Source organism: Lathyrus oleraceus, chromosome 1 (genome assembly GCF_024323335.1).
Source record: "Lathyrus oleraceus cultivar Zhongwan6 chromosome 1, CAAS_Psat_ZW6_1.0, whole genome shotgun sequence".
Taxonomy (NCBI): domain Eukaryota; kingdom Viridiplantae; phylum Streptophyta; class Magnoliopsida; order Fabales; family Fabaceae; genus Lathyrus; species Lathyrus oleraceus.
This window is the reverse complement of record NC_066579.1, coordinates 190,224,390-190,246,989: the sequence shown is the minus strand read 5'-3', so window position 1 is coordinate 190,246,989 and position 22,600 is coordinate 190,224,390. Positions and strand designations below refer to the sequence as shown.

The 22,600-nt window shown below is 35.4% G+C and overlaps 1 protein-coding gene across 1 annotated transcript; it reads right to left on the bottom strand.

Annotated features, from left to right (window-relative positions):
- Positions 1-21,478: 21,478 nt before the first annotated feature.
- LOC127126927 (secreted RxLR effector protein 161-like) lies at positions 21,479-22,231 on the bottom strand. The gene has a single exon (XM_051055973.1). The coding sequence runs from the start codon at positions 22,202-22,204 to the stop codon at positions 21,482-21,484; it is 723 nt and encodes a 240-aa protein (XP_050911930.1). The 5' UTR covers positions 22,205-22,231; the 3' UTR covers positions 21,479-21,481.
- Positions 22,232-22,600: the final 369 nt, after the last annotated feature.

Sequence of the window (22,600 nt, the reverse complement as noted above, 5' to 3'; positions counted from 1 at the left end):
GCTTTTCAAACACATACTCGATCGGATCCATCTCGGAAATCCACAAAGTGGCATGAATCAGCATATACTGTCTCAGTCGGCGAGCAACCTATGCCAAAGTACAGCAAGTTTTCTCGAACAGTGAATGTATTGTTTCACAGTCGGTAAACTTTTTGCTAAGGTAAATTGCATGCTCTTTTCGACAAGACTCGTCATGCTGACCCAATACACCTCGTAGACCCCTCGAAGGCCGTTAAGTACAGATTGACAATTGTTCCTTTCACAGGAGGCATCAGAATCGGAGGCTCCTGCCACTTTTCTTTTATTCTTTCCATGCCCCTGGGCAATCATTATTTCACCTGACCGTTTGATTTTTTTATTTTTTTTCCAACATCTTGAATATAGGTTCGCACGTGGCTGTTAGATGAGATGTGAACCATGACAGATAGTTCATCCTTTCTAAGAAACCACGAACCTCTCTTTTCTTTTCCTCGGTCCAGGCGTTTTTTTTTTTTTTTTTTTTTTTTTGCAGGATGAACCTCGATTCCTCCCTTACAATGAACCCCAACAGTTTACCGGACCGCACTCTGATAGTGCACTCGCTTGAATTCAACCTCAGTTTGAATTATCTTAACTGGTTAACCGACTTGGCCAGATCTACCAGATGCCCCTCTTCCGTTTGGGACTTTGCTATCATGTCATAGCATTGCATTCGGTTTCATGATGAATCATGTCATGAAACAAAGTCACCATGATACGTGGCACCGGCGTTCTGCTTCTCTAGAGGACAGTCTCCTTTCCACGGTAGCTTGTGCACAACGACACCGGTGTTCAACCCTGGCATATCCTGACATGACCAGGCAGAAGCATCCACATGCTCTTTCAACAAGGCTACCATTCTGCTCTCGATTCGCCCCTGAAGCGGCCCCAATTTTTGCTTCCTTTCTGACCTCGGCGGTGCTTGGAATAACAACCTCAATCCGCTCTGCATGCGGCTGAATCACCTTCTCCTCTTGTTTCAACAACCTGGCTAATCTCCCAGCAGATCACAATCTTCTTCGCCTTCTTCTTCAGCCTGATTGCTCGGATTGTCGAAGTCATATGAGGGGTAACCAAATTGTTATCAACGAGATCCGGAGAATTATTTTTCGACTTTGGGACGAGACAAATCAAAAAGGAAAAATGAAAACAAACATTGCCATTTTTATTTGTTTTTAAACTGCAAAAATAAATGAAAGACAGGGAACACCGTTTTTTGACTGAAAAACATCCATTTATTTATGATGCAGAAATGCAAATTTAAACATGAGGTGACCCTTACAATGGACCATTACGTGTCGGGCAACACGTATGGCTTTCATGCATATAAACTGAAAACAAGAAATATTACTCTTCCGGACGAGTGTCAGTGACGATCTTGTTTAGGCCTTTCAGCTTCCTGGTACGCACGGCTTTATCCAACCACTGAACTTGTAGTCACTGTCAGTCTCTCCACCTACTGCACAGGCGTGATCCGAATCTTCAACAATTGCACTCACCATCGCCTGACCATGTGCCGGCATGGGATTGGCATTAACGTTGGGAGATGGAGCGAAGTTGATTGCTTTTGAATCCACCAGGTCTTGGACTACGTGCTTAAAAGCTTTGCAGTCCTCTACACCGTGCCCGGGAGCACCCGAATGGAATTCACATTTGACATTCTCATCATAACTGGCAACCCTCTGATTAGGTTTCCCTGGAACCAATATCCTCGACTGTACCAGCCCCATATCTTTCAACTTCTTCAATAGGAAAGAGTATGTCACAGGCGGCCTGTCGAAATGCCGATCAATCCCTTTACCCCTTGCTTGGTACCCGGCTCTCTGTTGAGGTGGCTGACGTTGCTGTCGTGCTGACTGATTACCAGCAGGGATAGTTACAGCAGCAGTGTGCTGGTAGTAACGACCCCTACCGTGTCCTCTCTGGGCGTACACAGCACTTGGTTCACCCTCATCCTTGTGCTGGTCATTACCAAAAGATTTCTTCAGTCCAGACGACGAAGCGTTTCCTTGCATGTTCCCCATCTTCAGCCAGTCTTCAATCCTCCCCACCTTTTCGGCAATTACTTTCTGCCCCAAGGCGAACTCTTGCATGACATTGATCAGCTCTCCCATCTTCTCTTTCAGTTCGAGGATGTCAGCGTTGGGAGGATCCATCAGTCTGGGAGTATTGCGCCTGGTGTAATATCTGTGAGGACGGGTTGAGTGCAAAGGGATGACTCTACGAGCGCGAGCAATGATTCCTGCAAAACAGCAAACAGGTTAATATGCATGAATGCACCGTCTATCCATATGAGGAAGATTCTGTATTTTGATCCTGGTTTCATCGAGACAGATAACATTTTGACATTCGTATTCTGAAATTCAAGATGTCTCTCAACCAGATTCTCAATCCATAGTGCTCCCCATATGGCTAGACGTGAGTTTGAGTGCAGATGAATGCAAAATGAGAATGATGCAGATGTATGCAATGCATTGTGCCATCCTCCAAGTCATCTGATCCTCTGTACTGAATCTGGCCTCTGGACTGATCATTACCATCTGAGGAGAAATGTAACCAATCTGACCCGCGGGTTCCGAAATAAACGGAAGACAGATACATCATCATCATCACTGGTCTCTGAGCAGACACACCACCTCCATCTGAATCGGCCCGGGGAATCCTGAAATAAACGGATCCCCACTGATAAATAACTCGGCCCGGGGAATCCTGAAATAAACGGATCCCCACTGATAAATCTCGCGGACAGCACTCCGGCGTCTCAGAAATAAACGGCCATAAATCCGACTTATAAATAGGACTCTGATCCACGGAACAAAAAGTCACCATCTGAGTCACCATCCGTACCTGTGATAAAGATCATTCCCTCCCCACTCACGGGTGTCATCTAGGCCAGGGCAAGGTCGAGAGAAACGCAGCATAAATAACCTTTCGCAGAATACCATCATATACACACCCGAAGTATGTAACGATAATATCCCACCAGGGTCTGAACTGCTCGTGATGTCAATGTTCCGCTAAGTGGCGCCATACCACCCGCTTCCCATGCATCACTCTATTCCTAGGTTTCCTAGATTTCACTCATAGCCTGGGTATTGGGCCTTTTACCTCGAGTAACTCCCACCCCAAAACAGAGGAACCACCTGTACAGAGGACGACAACAATATGATAGTATGATGCATGCAGACATTAATGCAAATATAGATACACGCTGGTTAGAATAATAAATGCAATAAATAACACCACAAGCAACCCAAACCAATCCTAAAACGCTAGGAAGGACTCGCTTAGGGAAGATGGACCAGCATAGGTCTACATCGGGGTCCCCAGTGGAGTCGCCAGCTGTCGCATCCTGCGAAAAATCAACCGGCGAGCCTAAAAATAAAAACACACACAGAGCCGCCACTGCGCGTTATTTATCCCAAGATAGGGAAAGGAAACGCTCAGAGAAACCTGGAAAGACATGGTCTCGCGACCAGAGAGAAAAGGTTCGGGAGTCGGTTACGCAAGGGGAAGGTATTAGCACCCCTCACGTCCGTCGTACTCGACGGGATCCACGTCCTAGAATAAAGAATAGGTTGCTAAACATCACACACACACACAGGGGAACGCAGGTGGGGTTAAAAGGAGGGAGCTCGATAAGGTATCGCACCTTATGCCTACATATCTTGTCTGGAACAAGAATCAGAGCCTCTGTAGTTCGGCTTACGCACGCCAAACAACAAACAAAACAACAAACAGATGGAAAACATGGAGCCCGACAACCACTGGATGGAATTACGTCGGCATCCGAACCAAAACACACTCAAAAGGGCAAACGTGGAGCCCGACAGCCAATCACTGGGCTTACGTCGGCATCCGAACCCAAAACAATCAAACAGATAACAAACAACGCACGCAAAAGAAAAAAAAGGTTGCCCGGAGTGGTCTCGCACGACCACCTGCCTACATACCTCGTCTGGAACGAGGATCAGGGCGATGTAGTTCCCCTGAAAGGGACTGAAACTCTCCTAACCAGAGACAGAGGGGAAAACACGACACTAGGGAGCTGAGACTCGAGCCTAATGTTGTCATGCAAAGTCGCCCTAAGTCCAGGTTTCTATCCTACTTGCATAAGCAAACTAACCTAACCAGGAAAGAAGCTAGCACACAAGCATACAATCATATATCAACATTAAATGAGAACAGGCATCTCAAACAAACATGTCAATCAGATATCCACATAACACGCACTATAGCCAAACAAGGGGCTCAATCAATCAGGTTTGACTGCCTAAGCAATCGTCTGTACAGGCTATGTTTGCTCTTAACCTTGCCATTACGAGGCTAAGGTGAAGCAGATGATGGGATGAAGTGAGGATGAGACCTCACAGCTCTTATCCCTAACCAGGGAGAGCTGACAAATGAGCATGGGTCCAGAATAGGGGAACCCTTCTATACTCGATGACTCTGACTCAATGTGCACTGCACAAGATCTTGGGCTTTTGATCTCAATGCTACAACCATGTAATGGGAGCAAGGAGAAGACTCACTGAATAGTGGGGGACAGGTTGCTTGTCCCTACCTTCCACCAATTGCCTTACTTGAAGGACTTTTCCTGCTTGGGCTTGAAAATAAACATACACAAGCATTGCCTCTTAAGGAGGACTTCAGACAATTTGCCCGGCCCGGTAACAGCCGGGTCTCCAGACTACATGAAGTAAGAAGGTTATACCTCAAATGCAAGTTGCTTAAGCAAAGCAAAGCAATAGTTCACAAGGAACTGAGCAACTAAAGTACCTGGAAACAATCAAACTCAGTCAGTAATCAGACAGACAAATTGTACAGCAAACAATCAAACAGTTTAAACAATACAACACAAAGCAAGCTCAAGGCTTAAGCCCAAGCTCCAACACCTACAAAACAATGTTATGTTAGTGTACAAACATCCACAACATCAATTAACATCAACTTGTATCATTCTCCATGTACATTGCTTTTGATCCTGAAAAACCAAGCAAACATTAGCAACTAGACCACTAGGCCAAGCCTAGGGTCCCAAAGCAAGAAAAAAAGTTAAAACAGCAAGGTATCCACCATCCAACATCAAATTAACATCAAACAAGAGCAAACATCCTTGGTCTCATGTTTATATCATCCATCAAGTTCAATTCATGCACAAAACAATCCATATTGGTTCAAATGAAGCACCAAATATACAAACAGAAGTATTGCATTCAAAGCCATGCCAAAACACATCAAAAAAATCTCAAATTAAATACACCTAAACAGGGGTCAATCAAGGTCTACCATGTCAAATTTGAGCTCAATTGGGCAAATGGAACCATGTCAATGAAAATCAACAAAAACAGACACAATTTCATGCTCCAATTCACACCATCAATGCATACATCCACTTCAAAAATTCATATCTCATTGAAAACAAAAAAGAAATGGATGAGACCAAAACAGGGAGGTCATATTATGTGTCTAGTTCATGCATATCAAATTTCATGGCCATACAATACCACATGAAGATTTCACATCAAAATTACAAACCTATGTCACATGGACTTGCAAAATCAATCATCAGAAATGAAAAATCATGATCAATTAGAAAATGCAGTGAAAAATTCTACAAAAATTCACCAAGTACCCTAACATATCAACAATTCACCATGCCAAATTTCATTCAATTCTAACATGCATAGGTTATCCAATTAAATTCAACAAGTTGACATCAAGAGGTGTGACACAAATTGTCACACCTAAGTTCCAGAATTTGCTGCTCTCTAACCAGGTATCAAAAATTCATGAAATTTACATATAAATAATCCTCAATGAGTCAAGAACCACCACAAAAATTTTCAGCCATTTATTTTATGATATGAGTATTTCATGATCAAATTACAAACATGTATCAAAATGTGACATACATTAGAAAAGCCTATGCCAAATAAAATATTTGCCAAGCACAACTTTGACCAATAGGTCAAAAAAATCCTACACTCAAAGACAAAGCCATAGAAAAAATCTCCATATTTTTAGGAATTTTTTACTATTTTTTCTGAATTTTTTTTAAGATGTTAAACAATTTTTAAATAATTAATCAAAACTCAGTGGCATAATGGTAATTAAAAGAAGCGCCGGCGGGAAACACTAAATTCGAAATTTCAAACTGGATTTTGGATCAAACTCAACTTTTCCATCGTCTTCCTCACACATTTTCCAGAATTTCGAAAATCACATGAACATCAAATGTTAACAGAAATGGACGCGGCCATACTCGTTGTAACCGTCTCAACAAGAGGATCACAAATATCATACTATCATGACCTAAAAGTTCCTCAATCTCTCGAATCGACTCACTTAGGGTTTATGTTCTTATCTTCAAATCGCGATTTCTCATGATACAAGCAAGCATTCACAATTCTAATTACATCATTGTAATCTACATCAAACGCACTTTAAAACACATATAAACTCGAAGCATTTCATGAGGTTCGAATTTTCTTCAAACCTGGAATTGCAGTGATCGAATCGGTGTTCTTAGCGCGCCTTTTCCTCAAACAGCAGCAGCACAAGCTCCAGGCAAGGTGATGTGATGCTCAGGTTCCTTCAATTTCGCTCCTACAGCTCGCAATCCGAAATCACCATGGATGAAGGCATTAGCAACAGTCACGATTCAAAGCAATTCCTCCTCCAAATGCTACAAACAGTTCTAGGCAATGATGATGTGAATCCAACGCAACCAAAATCGTGTGGATTGGTGAAGGAATGAAGGAGAAACTTGAGATTGAAGGTTGTTGTGTTCTTGAGCAAAATGGAGAGAATGAGAGGTTTCTAGATCTGTTCTTGGTAATTGTGAGAGTTAGTTATGATTAGGAGATGATTTGGAATTTATATGCACCCTTAATCCAAGCTCTAATCTTGTTAATTATCATTTGGCTTAATTAAGTGATAATGTAATTTTTGCAAATGAGGGCAAATTGGTCAATACACAATGACAGCACATGCCAGCTCACAATTGGTTCCAACATGTCCAAAACACCATATGTGAAGTGTAGAAACAATTCCCATTGCAATTGGTCATGTATTTCTCAAACTCACCATGTATTTGCAAAATGTCCATTTTTGTCATTTCCATTTTTCAAGACAAAACTCAAACCATGTGCATTAACCATGAAATGAATATTCAAACACACTTAAAATGCCATTCCTGAGGTGTTGGAAAAAGTCCCATTCAAAAATTCCCAATATTTTGACATTTGGACAATTTTGCCCCTGGTCCAATTCAGCTGTCCAGTTGAAAAGTGACTTTTTGCCTTGGCCATTTTTGGGAAAATCCAATGATGCACCCTCAAAGTACATGTCAAATGGAGTTTGTGCATATAAAGAACTTGCAATTTGGACAAAGTATGTGGTAGTTATGGCCTCCTGATTACGGGTCTTTTCTGAAATTCACTGAGCCATATCTTGCAAACCATACATTGGATTTTCAAGTTCTTGGACTTTTTGGAAAGGTGAGAGCAAGATCTACAACTGTCATGTTGAACAATTTTTCATTTGAAGCTTCCTTGGACTTCTGTTTTTGAGGTCAAAAACTTTCCATTTTTGGAAACTTCAATTACAAGTCACTTTCTATTTTTGGCAGTTTTGGTCCTGACTTGATTTTCTTCATTTTTAAGCTTTGAGATGTCATTTAACACTTGTTCCAACATGAATGAAGTGTCTCCAACTCATTTCCACCTCCAACTCCATCAGATCATGTACAGTTGACCACAGTTGACTTTTCATCTGACAGATGAATTTGGTAATGCATAGATCAATTTGAACCCCAATTTCCAACTGAAATGGCTCCAGGGTGAAACCCTAGCCTCAATAATCACCATATAATCACAAAATGATCCTCATCTCCATCAGAAACCTCATCTCCTGATCCAGCCCCGATTGGCCCAATACAACTGATTAGGGTTGACCAGTGGTCAAAACCCTAATCTCAAGGAATCTTCTTCCATCTTCTGATGACATCCAACCATGATGATGATGATGTATCATTGCAATCAAGATGAAGACCAACATCCATGGAGAATCACGAAACCCTAATTCACAGCCCAATCCTCAGATGGCCCATGATCAGTCAATAAACCCTAGGCTTGCACTTGACTTCCTCATCTTCTGATCAAGACTTGAGAGGATAGCTTGCACAATGTATCCACATGTTATGCAATATGAAATGCCTAATGCCCTAAAATGATATGCAAATATGTTAATGCTAGTCCCAAGAGAGGAGGGCAAATTTTGAGGTGTTACACCCGTCACCGCAGTAGGAGTCGTCATCTTCGACGTTCAGACCAGGGAGGAGAGGATACTAGTGGTCAACAGTAGCGTTGTCCAGGTTCTACCTATCGCCTTCCACCTTTTATCGAAACATTGGGGACAATGTTCGGTGTAAGTGTGAGAGGAGATATTTACTGCTTTTATTTTTATTTATGTTTTCTAATTTTGTTGCTTTCTGGTTAGTTTTAATTATGCTTCTAGTTTATTTTTAATAATTGCATGTGCTTGACGAGACATATGTGTAATTTGTCTATTTCCCCCATTTCTTGAGCCATAACAAATTTTTTGAATAAGAAAATAGTTGTTATTTTGAAAATGTTGGGCTATTAGACAAGTTTAGGATAGGTTGCAGAGACTTGGGAGAACTTTTGAAAAATTGGCATCGTTCTGACACCGTAGGTTTCTTGATTATAGGAACCGATCTGGACACTTATTATGTTGTGGCCTTGAAATATCACCCTTGAATTAATCCTTAAGTAGTTTATTTTAGCAGTCGACACCATCTTAGTTACCACTACGTGAACAAGCCAATGCAAATAGGTGAATGATCCAATAAAAAAAGGAAAGAAAAAGAAAAAAAATACATGTAGAAAAAGCTAAGAATTTGAAAAAGGATTTGCCCTCTAAGTTAGGTAACCCTCACCCGGTTATTTAACCCAATGGTAGAGAAAATACATTTTGTCTTTTAATCGTATTAATGCAGAAAATACATAAAATAAACAGCTATTAGATGCATGGTTTCGTAAGTGGCTCTGATACCACTGAAGGAGAATGACGATCCAAAACGCAGCGAAAATTAAAATTTTCTCCTTTAGTGATCCTTACGAATGAGCATGATCAGTGATAGAAATCGTTACCTCTTGTGGCGATTTAAACATTTGATGCAGATCTAAGGAGTGATCACGAACGTTGAATGGTGACAACGCATCTACTCAGTCCATAGGAACGAAATCCTTTAGTCTCAGTACTAGTTGTTATGAATGAAGGCTTTGAGTGAGTGAGAGAGAGAGAGAGAGAGAGAGAGAAATGAAATTTCATCTAATAAAATACTTATGCACAAGGGCTTTATTTATAGAACCACTTGTGTGGGCTACAAGCTAAAAAATACACTTAAGTTTATGTGGCCCATATCTTGCGGTATACCAAAAAATCACTTAAGCACGTGATACCTTACCACATTTCATATTCTACTTAAGTGCACCATACCTTACGATGTTCCACAATTCACTTAACTGCACCGTACCTTACGGTGTTCCTTATTTACTCTATCTCTCATCAATATGTCCTTTTGTGTGTGACTCTGTAGGTTTTCGCGACATTGACAATTATATTAAATCACGTATTTAACATAATAAATAGTGAGCGGTATCTAGCAACATATCACTGCTACCCAAGGCACGAAAATGTCATGTGATATGGCAAATCCCTTTTAATGATAATACTTGTGTGTACAATTACCCTTTTCCCCTTATGTCTATATTGAACACAAGGCATAAATCGTGTCATCTTTGTCCAGTTCAATATTGGGCCTTTAGAAATTTATCCTGTTATGCGGGATGTGCAAAGTCCATCTAGGTCACTCATGTCCCTCAACATGCTCCGTGGAGTACCCATCAACTATCTTTATGGTCATCTAGTTACGGACAACGTTTGATCAACAATAAAGCACTCAACTCTATATCTAGGGTCCATAGTGGTTTCGGATCGAAGGGTGACATACACCACTATCACCATGAGAATAACTTATGACACTTTGCATAACATTTTATATAGTATTCTCATAGTGGGTCAATCAAGTATAAATATTACTCCTAATATTCATACATATGTTTAAGCCTTGATAACTCCTCATCCATGATCCATGAGATGTGATTATTAGTCTATATACATAATAGTCTTAATGTTTTAATATTATCCCACTTCACAACAAAGTCCGACTACGGATACTTTAAAAATAGTGTCCTTATGTTTAATGGGATCTCATGATTAAATCGCAATTGATACATTAAATTGACTAGCTATTCTAGGGACTTTATTAAACAAATATAATAAAGAAAAAAACCATTTATTATTAATAAATAATTCGATACAAGTGCCAAAAGTATTGACATATAGGGCTTACACCAACAATGACAACACGCACGCAAATCATCTGCATACATGTTGCTATCTGATTTTTCTACAAAGAAGTTTGTAATTGGAAACCTAAATTTGGTATGTAGAGAGATGAAATACATGAAACTCTATTGGGATTGGGAATATCCAAGTTAAATACAATTAAAAAACCTTTTTTTTATTAAATTTTAAAAAGATTAGTTATACTATCATTTTTTAAAGTAAATATTTAACGATTTTTTTATTTGTTCTCATATTGTATTAATTATTCCTGACATTAAAAAGTAGATGGTGTGTTACCTTCACTGGACAGTATCCAAATCTCCTAACATTTTTTTAATTCACTTTGCAGCTATTGAAACTGAAAGAATTGAATATATAACTTTTTCTTTTGTTTTATTTGGTTGATTTAATATCAAAATTTTCTTCACAAAATAATATAATAGTATCGTTGTTATTCTGTAATTAAACATTTAAATATAGAATACAAATAACCTAACAAATTCATAATTTAATTAGACATACGCACGCACGAGTCCTTTACTAGTTAAAAAAAAAATGGTATAATGGAAGCAAAACATTATTATGAAATATAGGATCTGTGTTTGACTCTATAATTATGCATTTTAATTAAACTTTTTTTTCCATTTTTATATAACTAGAATAAATTAATATAATTTAAATAAAAAAACACTAAGTCTGACTCTATAATTATGCATTTTAATTAAACTTTTTTTTTCCATTTTTATATAACCAGAATAAATTAATATAATTTAAATTAAAAAAAAAAACACTTCAAGAACAGGGTATGATCCCTATGTTCTACATTTTATTTTAAAGCGATTTTTTTTTTAAAAAAAAAAAAAAAAAGTAAAACTAAAAAATCATAACCTTTAATAATAAGCTACGCGTTTTAGTTGTTTTTTTTAAAAATAAGACACTTCCGCAATTTAATAAACGTAGTTTATAGTGAATAGACGTTATTTTATGTCAACATTTTTTAATCGTTATCTATTCTTCTATTGTTTAAAATAAAAAATATTGCAAGGTCTTCTCTTGACTTTTTGTTAATATACCTGAAAGAACCTGATAGTGTAATATAAACAGATACGGAGATATAAGATTTTCTTGTCTAATACCTCTTTAGTGGATGTGAAAGCCTTAGTAGTAGGATTCCCATTAATAAGGAAAATATGTTTCATAATCTTATTTTTAAAAATTATTTTAAAATTTTATATAATATTATAAATTTGTCATTAATGAAAAATATATCAAAAATCAAAAAATCAAAACCTCTAAAACCTTCTTAATTTTAAAAACTAAAAATTAAAAATCAAAAATCAAAACCTCTAAAATTTATTTTAGTTGTTTTTATTTTTTAATATTTTAAATAAAAAATAGTTTTCAAAAATAATTTTACAAAATTAGACTACCAAACAAATTTCATTGTCTTTCAATTTTAAAAATTGAAAAACAATTTTACAAAACCAAATTAGAATTTTTTATTTTTAGTTTTGAAAATTGGAAAGGAAAAAACAAAAAATATAATCACAAATATCTAATATTATACAACTTTAAAATCATTTATAAAAATTAAAAACTACCCTAAGAACCTTTTGTCCTCTCAAAATTGATTTCCTTCTTATAAGAAGAATCAGATGAACTGTTCTAAAATAATTGCAGTTATTTTAGATAAAATATAAAATTAAAAAAGAAAAACAATAGTGAAAATTTTATAACTATAGTATTACTTATGGTTTTAGACGAAAATAGATAGTACTACGATTGAATAAAAAAAGATAATGCTAACTTGTGCCCCAAGGACACATGTTAAAAAATTCATAAATAAAAAATTTATTTTAAAAAAATAAATAAAATTATTAATTATAAATTTTTAATGAATTCAATACATAATTTTCAAAAATTTATTTTTTTATTTATCTCTTAACTTGTGCTCTTGGGGCATAAATTAACATTACCCATAAAAAAAAGTTTTTAACATGTTTGAGAAAGTGTATAGAAGAAATTTAATGAGTTTTAAAAATGTTGCATTAATATATATAGCCAGTCCCCAGTTATCAATAAATGTTTAACAGACAGCAATTTTGAACGTGATGTGCATTTATTTCTGGTACCGCGTGCTGTTCTCATTAATGCTGGCAACTTAAGTGGCCCTCCCTTCCTCATCGATCACATTTACAATATGTTTTGATTAGTGGAAAGATACTAGGAAGAAAAAAGATTCATAAGATAATTTTTGTTATCTTTTAACTTTCTATCCTTTCACTTTCTTATATAACAAACAACTAAATAATTTTTTTTTAAAGAAATTTTTTCACATTTTATACTAATCTTATTTATACATTTCATATTTAAATTTCTTTTATATTTTAGATTTTATTTCAACAATTTCACCGTCTAACAAACCGATGTTGCTCTTCCTCCGTTCAACTAATGTCTTCAACAATTTCACCGTCCAACAAACCGGTGTCGTTCTTCCTCCGTTCAACTAGTGTCTTATTTTCTACTCATCCGTCGTTCAATCTTCCATCATAATTATAATTATAATATTTTTTATTTGTTTTGTTTAAAAATAAAACGTATGGATATTATATTTAGATGTTATCATGTTTTGATGAAAAGAAAGAAAGTAATGTATAAAACTTTGTTGTTAAATTGAGATCGATTATATGGATGTTATATGATAATAACTTTGTGTTTTTAAAAAAAGTTAAAAATATTTTTTTTTAAAAACAATTTAAAAAAATATCATCCATACATATATGTAATTATCTGCGGAAACCTTAAAATTTACGGATTACCCGCTTAGAGGATATCCGCACGGATATGAGAGACATTCATATATCTTATTTATTCAACGGACCAGATACAAATATCATATTATACTATCTGTACTTATAAATATCGATTTACATTCTTAATCAAATCTAGAGTTTGGATTTTTTTTAACAAAAGTTAATTCCTTTTTAATTTTAGATGGGTTTTTTAAGTGTCTTCTTTTAAAATGTCTCTATTTTCTTTATTAACAGAGATTAAATTTTTATCTTTAAAGCTTCGCTTATGTTCTCTTATGAAGATATCATATGACATTAATCACTCTTCGGTAAATTTTGTCTTCGGTGGCAAACAAGACAAACAATTAGTAGTAAAACTAAAAAAAAAATTATGGTGGAGAGAATCGACAAGTTCAAAATGCATGATTAAAATTTTAATCTATCATAAAAAAGGTGAGGAGTTCCACAAACATTGCATCTTTTAAATCTAAAAATAAATATTATTTTAGTGACCATATCCGCAAAAGCTCACATAAAACAGAATTCAATGGGACGGAAAAATTATAATATGCGAGTCAAAACTCTTACCCCAACGAGAATGTTAATAGGTCAAATCCATTTATATCCTAAACTACACTCATTATATACTGAAATTTAATTTTTCAGTCCATCACCAATAAATGTTGTTTTTTCCTAGCTCACATTCCATTACAGATATCAAATAATAAAATAAAATTATTATATTTATTATTTTCTCCGTCTTATAAAAAATTTATACTTTTTTTCTGTCTTAAAATAATTATTATTTTACAATATCAATCCAATATTTATTATTATTTTTTCACTATCATATCCTTATTTTTTAACTTTCACTTTATTCAATTAGAATTAATAAGGACATTCTAATAAATAATATTAATTTTATCATCAAAACCAACTCATCTAATTATTTTCTTAAAAACCGTGAATCGTTTAAATGAGATAATTTTTATGAGACAGATGAGGGGTATAGTTAGGATGATAAAACCATAATTATTAAACAATAGTAATAAAATTTTTATATCAAATGGATACGCTATTATTATTATATCAAGAATGATAACCTAATGACAATACCTGTGAGCAATGTGTGCTCTTGGGTGTGGAATAAGTTATAGCTAAGCACAAAGTTTCGGACTAAAAAGGTTTATCGTCCAAAAGTGCAAAGGGAAAGGCTGGAAAGCTCAACTACTCAAGATAGTTTTTGCTATGAAGTTTGGAAATATAGGAATACCATTTGTATTGACAACATTATAAATAACAACGATAGAACCAAAAATTATAGATACTAAAATTTATAGGGCTTGGACTACACCTAAGTTACGAGAACATGTTGAGAGATTGATGATGATATAGCTTGGGTTTAGACCATTTTGGTTTCTCTTGTTTCTTTTGTTTGAGATGGATCAACATTGGATCGCTCATTGTTCTTGGTTAATCGAAGAATTATTGATTTTAAAAATAATAAAATTTTGGAATAATTAGTCACCAAATCCCTTAACTTAAATTAATATTTTGTTTTAGTCTCTTAACTAAAAAAATATTACAAGTTAATCTATTAACTTCGTTTTTGTTATTTTACTTGATCTCTTCCATCAATTTTTGACAAAAAAAGTTAAGTTTTTGTGACGTGCCATGACAGAATAATTTTGTTTTCGGAGAACCCTGCGGTTTAAATTATTATATATCAGTTTTTAACTACATATATTGATTCGGATTTGTACCAATGACTTTGTTGTCACACTACGTCAATGTAACTTAACATTTTTTTATCATAAATGACGGAAGAAATCAAATAGAATAACAAAAGTAAAGTTAAAGGAGTAACTTGTTTACTCTATCCGTCTCATAAAAAATGTCTCATTTGAACTTTTTCTTTGTCTCAAAATAATTATTCTTTTACAATATCAATGCAGTATTTATTATTATTTTTCCACTATCAAATCCCTATTTATTAGTTTTCACTTTATTCACCACTCTTTTAACTATAATTAATATGAGTATTTTAGTAAATAATATTAGTTTTATCATCAAAACCAACTCATCTAATCATTTTCTTAAGAACCCTAAATTGTTCAAATTGAAAACTTTTTATAAGACAGAGAATTTTTTTTTTAGTTAAGAGACTAAATTATGAAATTAAAAACATTAAATTAAATTATGGAATTAAAAATATGTATTAAACCTAAAATTTTATATAAACTATATTTTTATTTAAATATTAATAAGGATTAATTTAACATTTTAGTTTTCAAAACCTCCCTTATATTTTACTTTTCTTATTTTGCAAGGTGTAAATTTGGCTTAAGCTTTATTGTCTCGTTGTAATTTATGTTTCTCCTTGTGTTGTTTGAGCTAGTAAGGTGCAATGAGATTTTGTTTTTTAGGTGAAAAAACGTGATGCATTTATAACTAACATCAACGGTACCCAACATTCTTTAATTGTTTGTAACTGAATTAAAAAAAATGTAATAAATTTATGTCATTTTCAATATATGTTCGACTTAGGCCCTCCCCATTTGATACGAGAAAAAGAAAGGTGATAATTGGCCACATGTAAAAATTCTCAATAAAAGTCTTCAATAATTGTAAGTTTCAATATAAAATCTAGGGCCCCCAAAAAAAGTTATGACGAGATAGATTTATAGACACTACAATGTATTATTTCGGTCTGATTTATAAGAAAAAAAAGAAAAAAAAGAAGATAACTTTCACATTTATTGAGAATGTTTATTGAGAATTATAATTAATTACATTTAATTTTTTTGGTTTCAGGTAAAAAGGATAACTCAATTACTAATATATCCTTAATTAAATTGTCATCTAAATAACTAATGCAGAGATAATTTTTGAATAAAGAAGACATTAAATAAACATAAATTTGTTGACATTTGTTTTTATTTAAGATCCTTAGAAGACTTTTACTTATAAATAAGATCGAAAAAAGTATTTTTTTTAACACATCCAATGTATTTTTCTTTAAATTTTATATAAAAAAAAATTGTCTTTTAGGATTGACTTTGGAAAGTACGCTTTTGAAAGCTTTCTTGTAAAATATAAGTTGTGAGTTTATGTGTGATTTTTTCTATTTATTATATTTTATATGGAAATTATGTGCGATTTTAAATAAAAAAATTATCCAAAAATTCTCTTTTAAAAGATATATTTATAACTCATAAACTTCTTTCTTGAGAGTAAATATAGATAAAAATATAATAAATTAAAAATTTGTAGATAAATCCACAATTAATAATTTTAAATTTTAAATTTTAAATTTTAAATTTAAAAATTTATTAGAGTTTTGAATTATATTATTCAAAACACTTTAAGTTAAAAAAAATTCTACATTGCAATTAAGTTGATGTTTAATATAGATCAAAATTTATAATTATTAAAATATTTTTTAAAAATATTTTTTTTGTTATTTATTTAATTAATTAGTTAAATTATTTAAAAATTTATTTTAATATTTTAAAAATATTAGTTGTAAATTTATCTACAATTTCTTTCGTTTACTGCTTCTTTTATTTACAATTTCACCTGCAATTTCTTTTGAAAGCTTTTGCGTTCGAAATGATCATTTCAAAAAGAAAAGGATAAAATTGAGTTTTTATAATATACATGAGAAACTATATAAGATGGATTGAAATTTTTTCAAAGTAATTTAGGGAATTTCTTAAAGCATGTTAGATCTTTTTACTGCACCACATGAATTTTTACAAATGTCCTCTGTTTTTGGAGATGCATTTCTCGACGCACCTCTTACACACTTAAGTAAGGTCTGAAGGTGAGAAAAACAAGAAAGGGGGGGTTTGAATTGTTTGGAAAAATAAGCGCTTTTTCAAAATGAAAACCACACAATGATTTTATACTGGTTTGCTTATAACGCAAAGCTACTCCAGTCCACCCGGCCAAGGTGATTTCGCCTTCAACAAGGACTTAATCCACTAATCTTGAAAGATTACAAACAACGTCTAAGAGAAAAATCTCTTAGTCCTCTCAAGTATACAGACTACACAGAGTCACTTGAGGAAATCAACAAACAAATAGATGAAAGATTTATGTAATCTGGAATGCTTCTAAGAAAGCAGATATTACAATAGTAAGAACAAGAGTTTTTCACGTTATAAGCAAAAGCTTCGTGAAGATCTTAGAGAGCAAGAGTGTTTTTCTTGAGCGTTGATGTTTCAGTATAATTTTGGCTTGTTGGCTTACTGATTCTTCAAGGTTGATTGCAGCCCATTTTATATATCAGTTGAAGTAGTAGTTGAAACTGGTGGATATTAAAATGAATTTACGCCATCACTTAAATAGCTTCTGCAGGATAACTTTCTCTCCTTGAAATGACTACTTACCACAAGTAGTATCTTCTTTATTGAAATTGGAGATTAACGTCTCTTTCTTAATTAGGAAAACCATTTGCAAATCTTTACTTGACTTTAACGTTACTCCTTCATGATTAGCAATTCCATGCTCAGAGTATTTGTGTTTCTGGAGAATCTTGGAATCTTGCTTCTGATGTTAATCTCTTGTGAGTTCAGATAGTTTCTTGAGACAGCGCTGATAACTTCTGGAATCTAGAGATAGCATTGTTCAGAGTCAGAACTTCTAGAGCTTACTTCTTGTTCAGATGCTTCTTATACTTGTTGTTTTACTCAGAGTTAGACTTTCTTGAACTTGTTTTCACTTCAGATGCTTCTGATCATTTGATAGTTTGTATCTGATCTGGTTTTGTATCTGATGACATCATCAGATTTCTTCCTTCTTTCTTTAGAATCCTGCACACTTAGAAACTTTTCGTTAGGGTGCCATTTTTGGTTTCATCCTTTGTTATCATCAAAATCAAGGAATCTGTTGTAGAACAATTTTTGTTCTTACAATCTCCCCATTTTTGATGATGACAAAACAACCTTAATTAGCAGATGAAACATGAATAATATTAGATCAGATAGACAGAAGCTCCCCCTAAGATAGTGCTAGGGAGTTCAGAAGTTCTTATCAGAGTTTCTTAAGTAAAGAGGTTTCTTGATACCTTCTGCAATTTCTTAAGTCCAGGTTAGATAAATTTATTTTTAAGAAAAATATGTTGCAGAATGCTTAAGGTTTTAGACAATATTTTCATCAGAGCTATTAATGACTTCTCCCCCTTTTTGTCAGAATAAAAAAGACAGTGTAAAAAAAAAAATAAGTAAAGAGAAAAACTTGTATTCAGATAAAAGCACAAAGGCAACAAGAACTAGAAAAACATCAGATTCAGAGAAAATAAAACAACAGGCAAGCAAAGATAAATCCTAAGTGCCTAAGGGTTCGGAGGCGGAGGCATTCTCTGAAGCAACATTGCAAGCATGTTCTGGATGTTGTCGTTGACAGTATCTTGCTTGTCCATTCTGGCCCGGAGTTCATTCTGATCTTGCTTAAGTTCTTTCAGAGTCTGAAGAACCATAGGGATCACAGAAGAGGACTCCCCCAGAGTCAGAGCCTGCTGAGCTTCAGCTTCAGCAGCAGCTTGTGCTTCTGCATCCGCCAGAGCCTTAGCTTCAGCTTCCTTTTCCCTTAAGATTTCAGCTTGACGAGCTTTTTCTTCTTCTTCCAGTCTTCTTGCTTCTTCTTCAGCTTCCTTTGCCAATCTCTCTTCCTCTAGCCTTCTAGCTTCAGCTTCTCTGGCTAATCTCTCTTGGAGTCTTGCCTCAGCATCTCTGATGTAGCCATTTCTGACTTGTTCAGAGATACTCTTCAGCCTAAAAGCCTCAGAGGTCATCCAGCTAATGACTCTGTTCCAGTGTGTCCTTACAGATTCAGGATCATCACTGACTTCAGAGTTAGTGGTCAGAGACTTGATCTTTTGTACTGAAGCCCCTGCAACCAGCATGATGGATTCCTCAAGGGTAGGTACAGAAAGGTCAGGTTCAGAGGTAAGAGGTGGAGATGTTGGAGGGCTGAGATTTAGAGTTAGAGGTTCTGGTTCAGTTTCTGATTCAGGTTGAGGTTCAGATGTTTGGGGTGAAGCGTAAAGAGGATTTAAATCTAAATGCTCAGTTTCAGTTTCAGATTCAGGTGCAGCAGAGGTGTTTGGTGGGTTGATATCAGAAGTGGGAAGGTCAGAGGGTTGGTCTTCAGAAGGTATGGTGGTTGTTTGTTGTGGTGGTGAAGTTATTTCAGGTTCTGTTGGTTGTTGTGAAGCGAATTTTTGAGCATAAATCTGAGCTATGGTTGGGGAGTCAGGGTCAGAGTATTCTGGGTCAGAGGAGATAGAAACATATGGGGGTGATTCTGGTTCTGAGGATGATGAAGAGGAAGTGTTTTGGTTTAATTGGTCAGGTTTAGAGGGAGGTATGAAAGTACGGGCGATATTTAAAACTGGTGAAGGCTGTGTAGTTCTGGTGATTGAAGGTGGAATTTCAGAGGTTGTATAGATGGGAGGTGTTGTGAGAGGATTAGAGGGCGGAGTAGAGGAAACCATCGAAGGTACAGAGGTAATGGGAGGAACAGATATACCAGTAGAACTTTTTAGAGGAACTGAAGATTTGCTTCCAGAAGCTTCTCCAATTCTTGCCTTCTTTGCCTGAGATGCTATCTTCTTCTCAGAGAGACCTCTCTTGTATCTGACGAAGTCTTCTTCTGAATCCAGACAGTCGTCGAGGCTGAAGTCAGAGATGTCAACACCATCATCCAGCAGACGCTGAAGATAGATAGCAACAGCATCTCTGGGTTCATTCTTGAAGAACCTGGCAAGGCCATGAGGCATCTTCCTCTGATCTTTCAAAGAATCCCAGGATGTGTCCAGAGTGGGTCTGACTTGAATCTTCTTAATTATCCCCATACTCTTGAGATTTCTGGCGTTCAGAGGCTTCCCAACATCTATTGCCAGATCATCCATCAGTTTGGTCTTTTCCAGATGATCTACCAGTCCATTCTCAATGAAGACATCAGATAGCAATCTTCCCAGAGGGATGTAGGATCTGGGCTTCATATTGTTTCTGGTTTCTCTGACAGAATCTCTCAGATATCTGAAGAGGAGAGCAGGGAGGCAGATCTTCACACCCTTCTGAATGCAATACAGAATGCATTTCTGGTCTGCATTGATGTAGTCAGAGGAGTTAGAGGCTGGACGGTGGTGAATAGTTCCCAGAATGATCTTCAGCCACACTCTGAGGTTCTGATGCAGCTCTTTGTTCTTTGAAGGATTTCCTTCAGTGTTGGGTTTGAAGATTGTTGGATTGATTACATCAGTAATGCGCTTTGACCTAGGAGGGATGTTGTAAATCCTTTTTCCTCCAGCTCTCTCCATGTTCAGTAAGGAGGCAATTGATCCTTCAGTAATAACAATATTTACCCCCAGAACATAGGAGACGATGAAGTGGTCATCTGCATCTGCAAATCTCCAGAACTCCTTGATGAGAAGAGGGTAAACAGGACCATAAAGCCTTTGGAAGTAGTTTTCCCATCCTTGTTTGCGAAGCTCTTCAGTAAGATCAACGCCATTTCTCTTCAAGTTGTCGAAATCAACTAGCGATTCACACAACACGTCCAGTCCTTCAAAAGGGGTTGAAAGGTTAATATGGCGTTCACGGTCAAGAACATGGGGTTCTTTGTAAACAGGGGTGATGGTGACGCCTGTAACCGTTGGTGTTGGAATGCTTGAGGTTTGAGCAGTAGAGCTTGATTCCATTTCTTGAGAGAAGTTAAAGACTTGTTGTTGTTGAGCGTCCATGGTGAAGGAGAAAAAGATTGATGAAGATGAAGAGCTTTCAGAGAATGCTTGAGAGAGGTTTAGGGTTTTAGAGTGAGTGAGAGTGATAAGTGTGTGAAATGTGAGAAAAGTGTTTATATACTCTAAGTAAAACACATGCAAAACGACACATTAAATTGCGTTAGCACAACGCTCAAGTAAGCACGCTTGGGGGGAAAAATGATTACAGCTAATTAATGAATGTCTAATCCCACAGTACGTACACTGCTCGAGGAGAACTCAAACGTCTGCCTTTTGAATTTCTTTTGACAGCTGTCTAGAAGTTCTAAGGTTAGACGCTCAGAGCTCCACGTGTTGATGTATCTGATCTTCAGGAATACCAAGGGGTTTGTTCCTGCAGATTTCTAACTCAGATATCTTCTTAACTGGTAGAAGTATCAGAGTCAGAGGCAGAAGTGCATTTGTTTTTATCAGAGTCTCATTTTACATTTTCAGATGCCATACTTTATTCAGGGCAATTTTTAATGTTCAGATGTTCTAAGATAAAAAGAAATCTATCTTCAGCTAGAGGCTTAGTAAAGATATCTGCCCATTGATGTTCAGTATCAATGAACTTCAATGTTACTATCCCTTTCTGAACATAGTCTCTGATAAAATGATGTTTTATTTCAATGTGTTTGGCTCTGGAATGTAGAATGGGATTCTTACTTAAACAAATAGCAGCAGTATTATCACAAAAGATAGGAATGTTACTCTCAAAGATTTGCAGATCTTCTAACTGATGCTTCATCCAGAGTATCTGAGTTGTGCACAGTGACGCTGAGATATATTCTGCTTCTGCAGTTGATAGAGCAATTGTTGATTGTCTTTTGCTAGCCCAGGATATCAGATTGTTTCCCAGAAGCTGGCAATTTCCAGAAGTGCTTTTTCGTTCTATTCTATCTCCTGCATAATCTGCATCACAATAACCCGAGAGTCTATACTCTGATGTTTTCTCATACATCAGGCCCAGGTTAGGAGTTCCTTTCAGATACTTAAGAATTCTCTTAACTGCTGTTAAATGAGATTCTCTAGGATCTGATTGGAATCTGGCACAAAGACAGACACTAAAGAGAATATCAGGACGAGTAGCAGTCAGATAGAGAAGAGAGCCTATCATACCTCGATAGAGCTTCTGACAAACCTTGTTGCTTACCTCTTCCTTTTCAAGAATGCAAGTTGGGTGCATGGGAGTTTTTGCAGAGTTGCATTCAGTCATGTCAAACTTCTTCAGAACGTCTTTAATATATTTACTTTGATGGACGTACGTGACTTCTGGAGTTTGATTAATTTGAATTCCCAGAAAGAACTTTAGTTCTTGCATTAAACTCATCTCAAATTCTGCCTGCATTAACTTAGAAAATTCTTGGCAAACAGAGATATTAGCAGAACCAAAAATAATATCATCAACATAAATCTGGCATATCATGAGATCATTATTAAGGTTTTTACAGAAGAGTGTAGAATCAACTTTCCCTCTGATAAAATTTTGTTCCAGAAGAAAATTGCTTAATCGTTCATACCAAGCTCTGGGAGCTTGTTTAAGTCCATATAAGGATTTCTTAAGTTTAAAAACATGTTCTGG

Bases quoted from the DNA above. Each gene is read 5' to 3' on its own strand.
- LOC127126927 (XM_051055973.1), bottom strand. From the start codon at position 22,204: ATGCACCCAACTTGCATTCTTGAAAAGGAAGAGGTAAGCAACAAGGTT.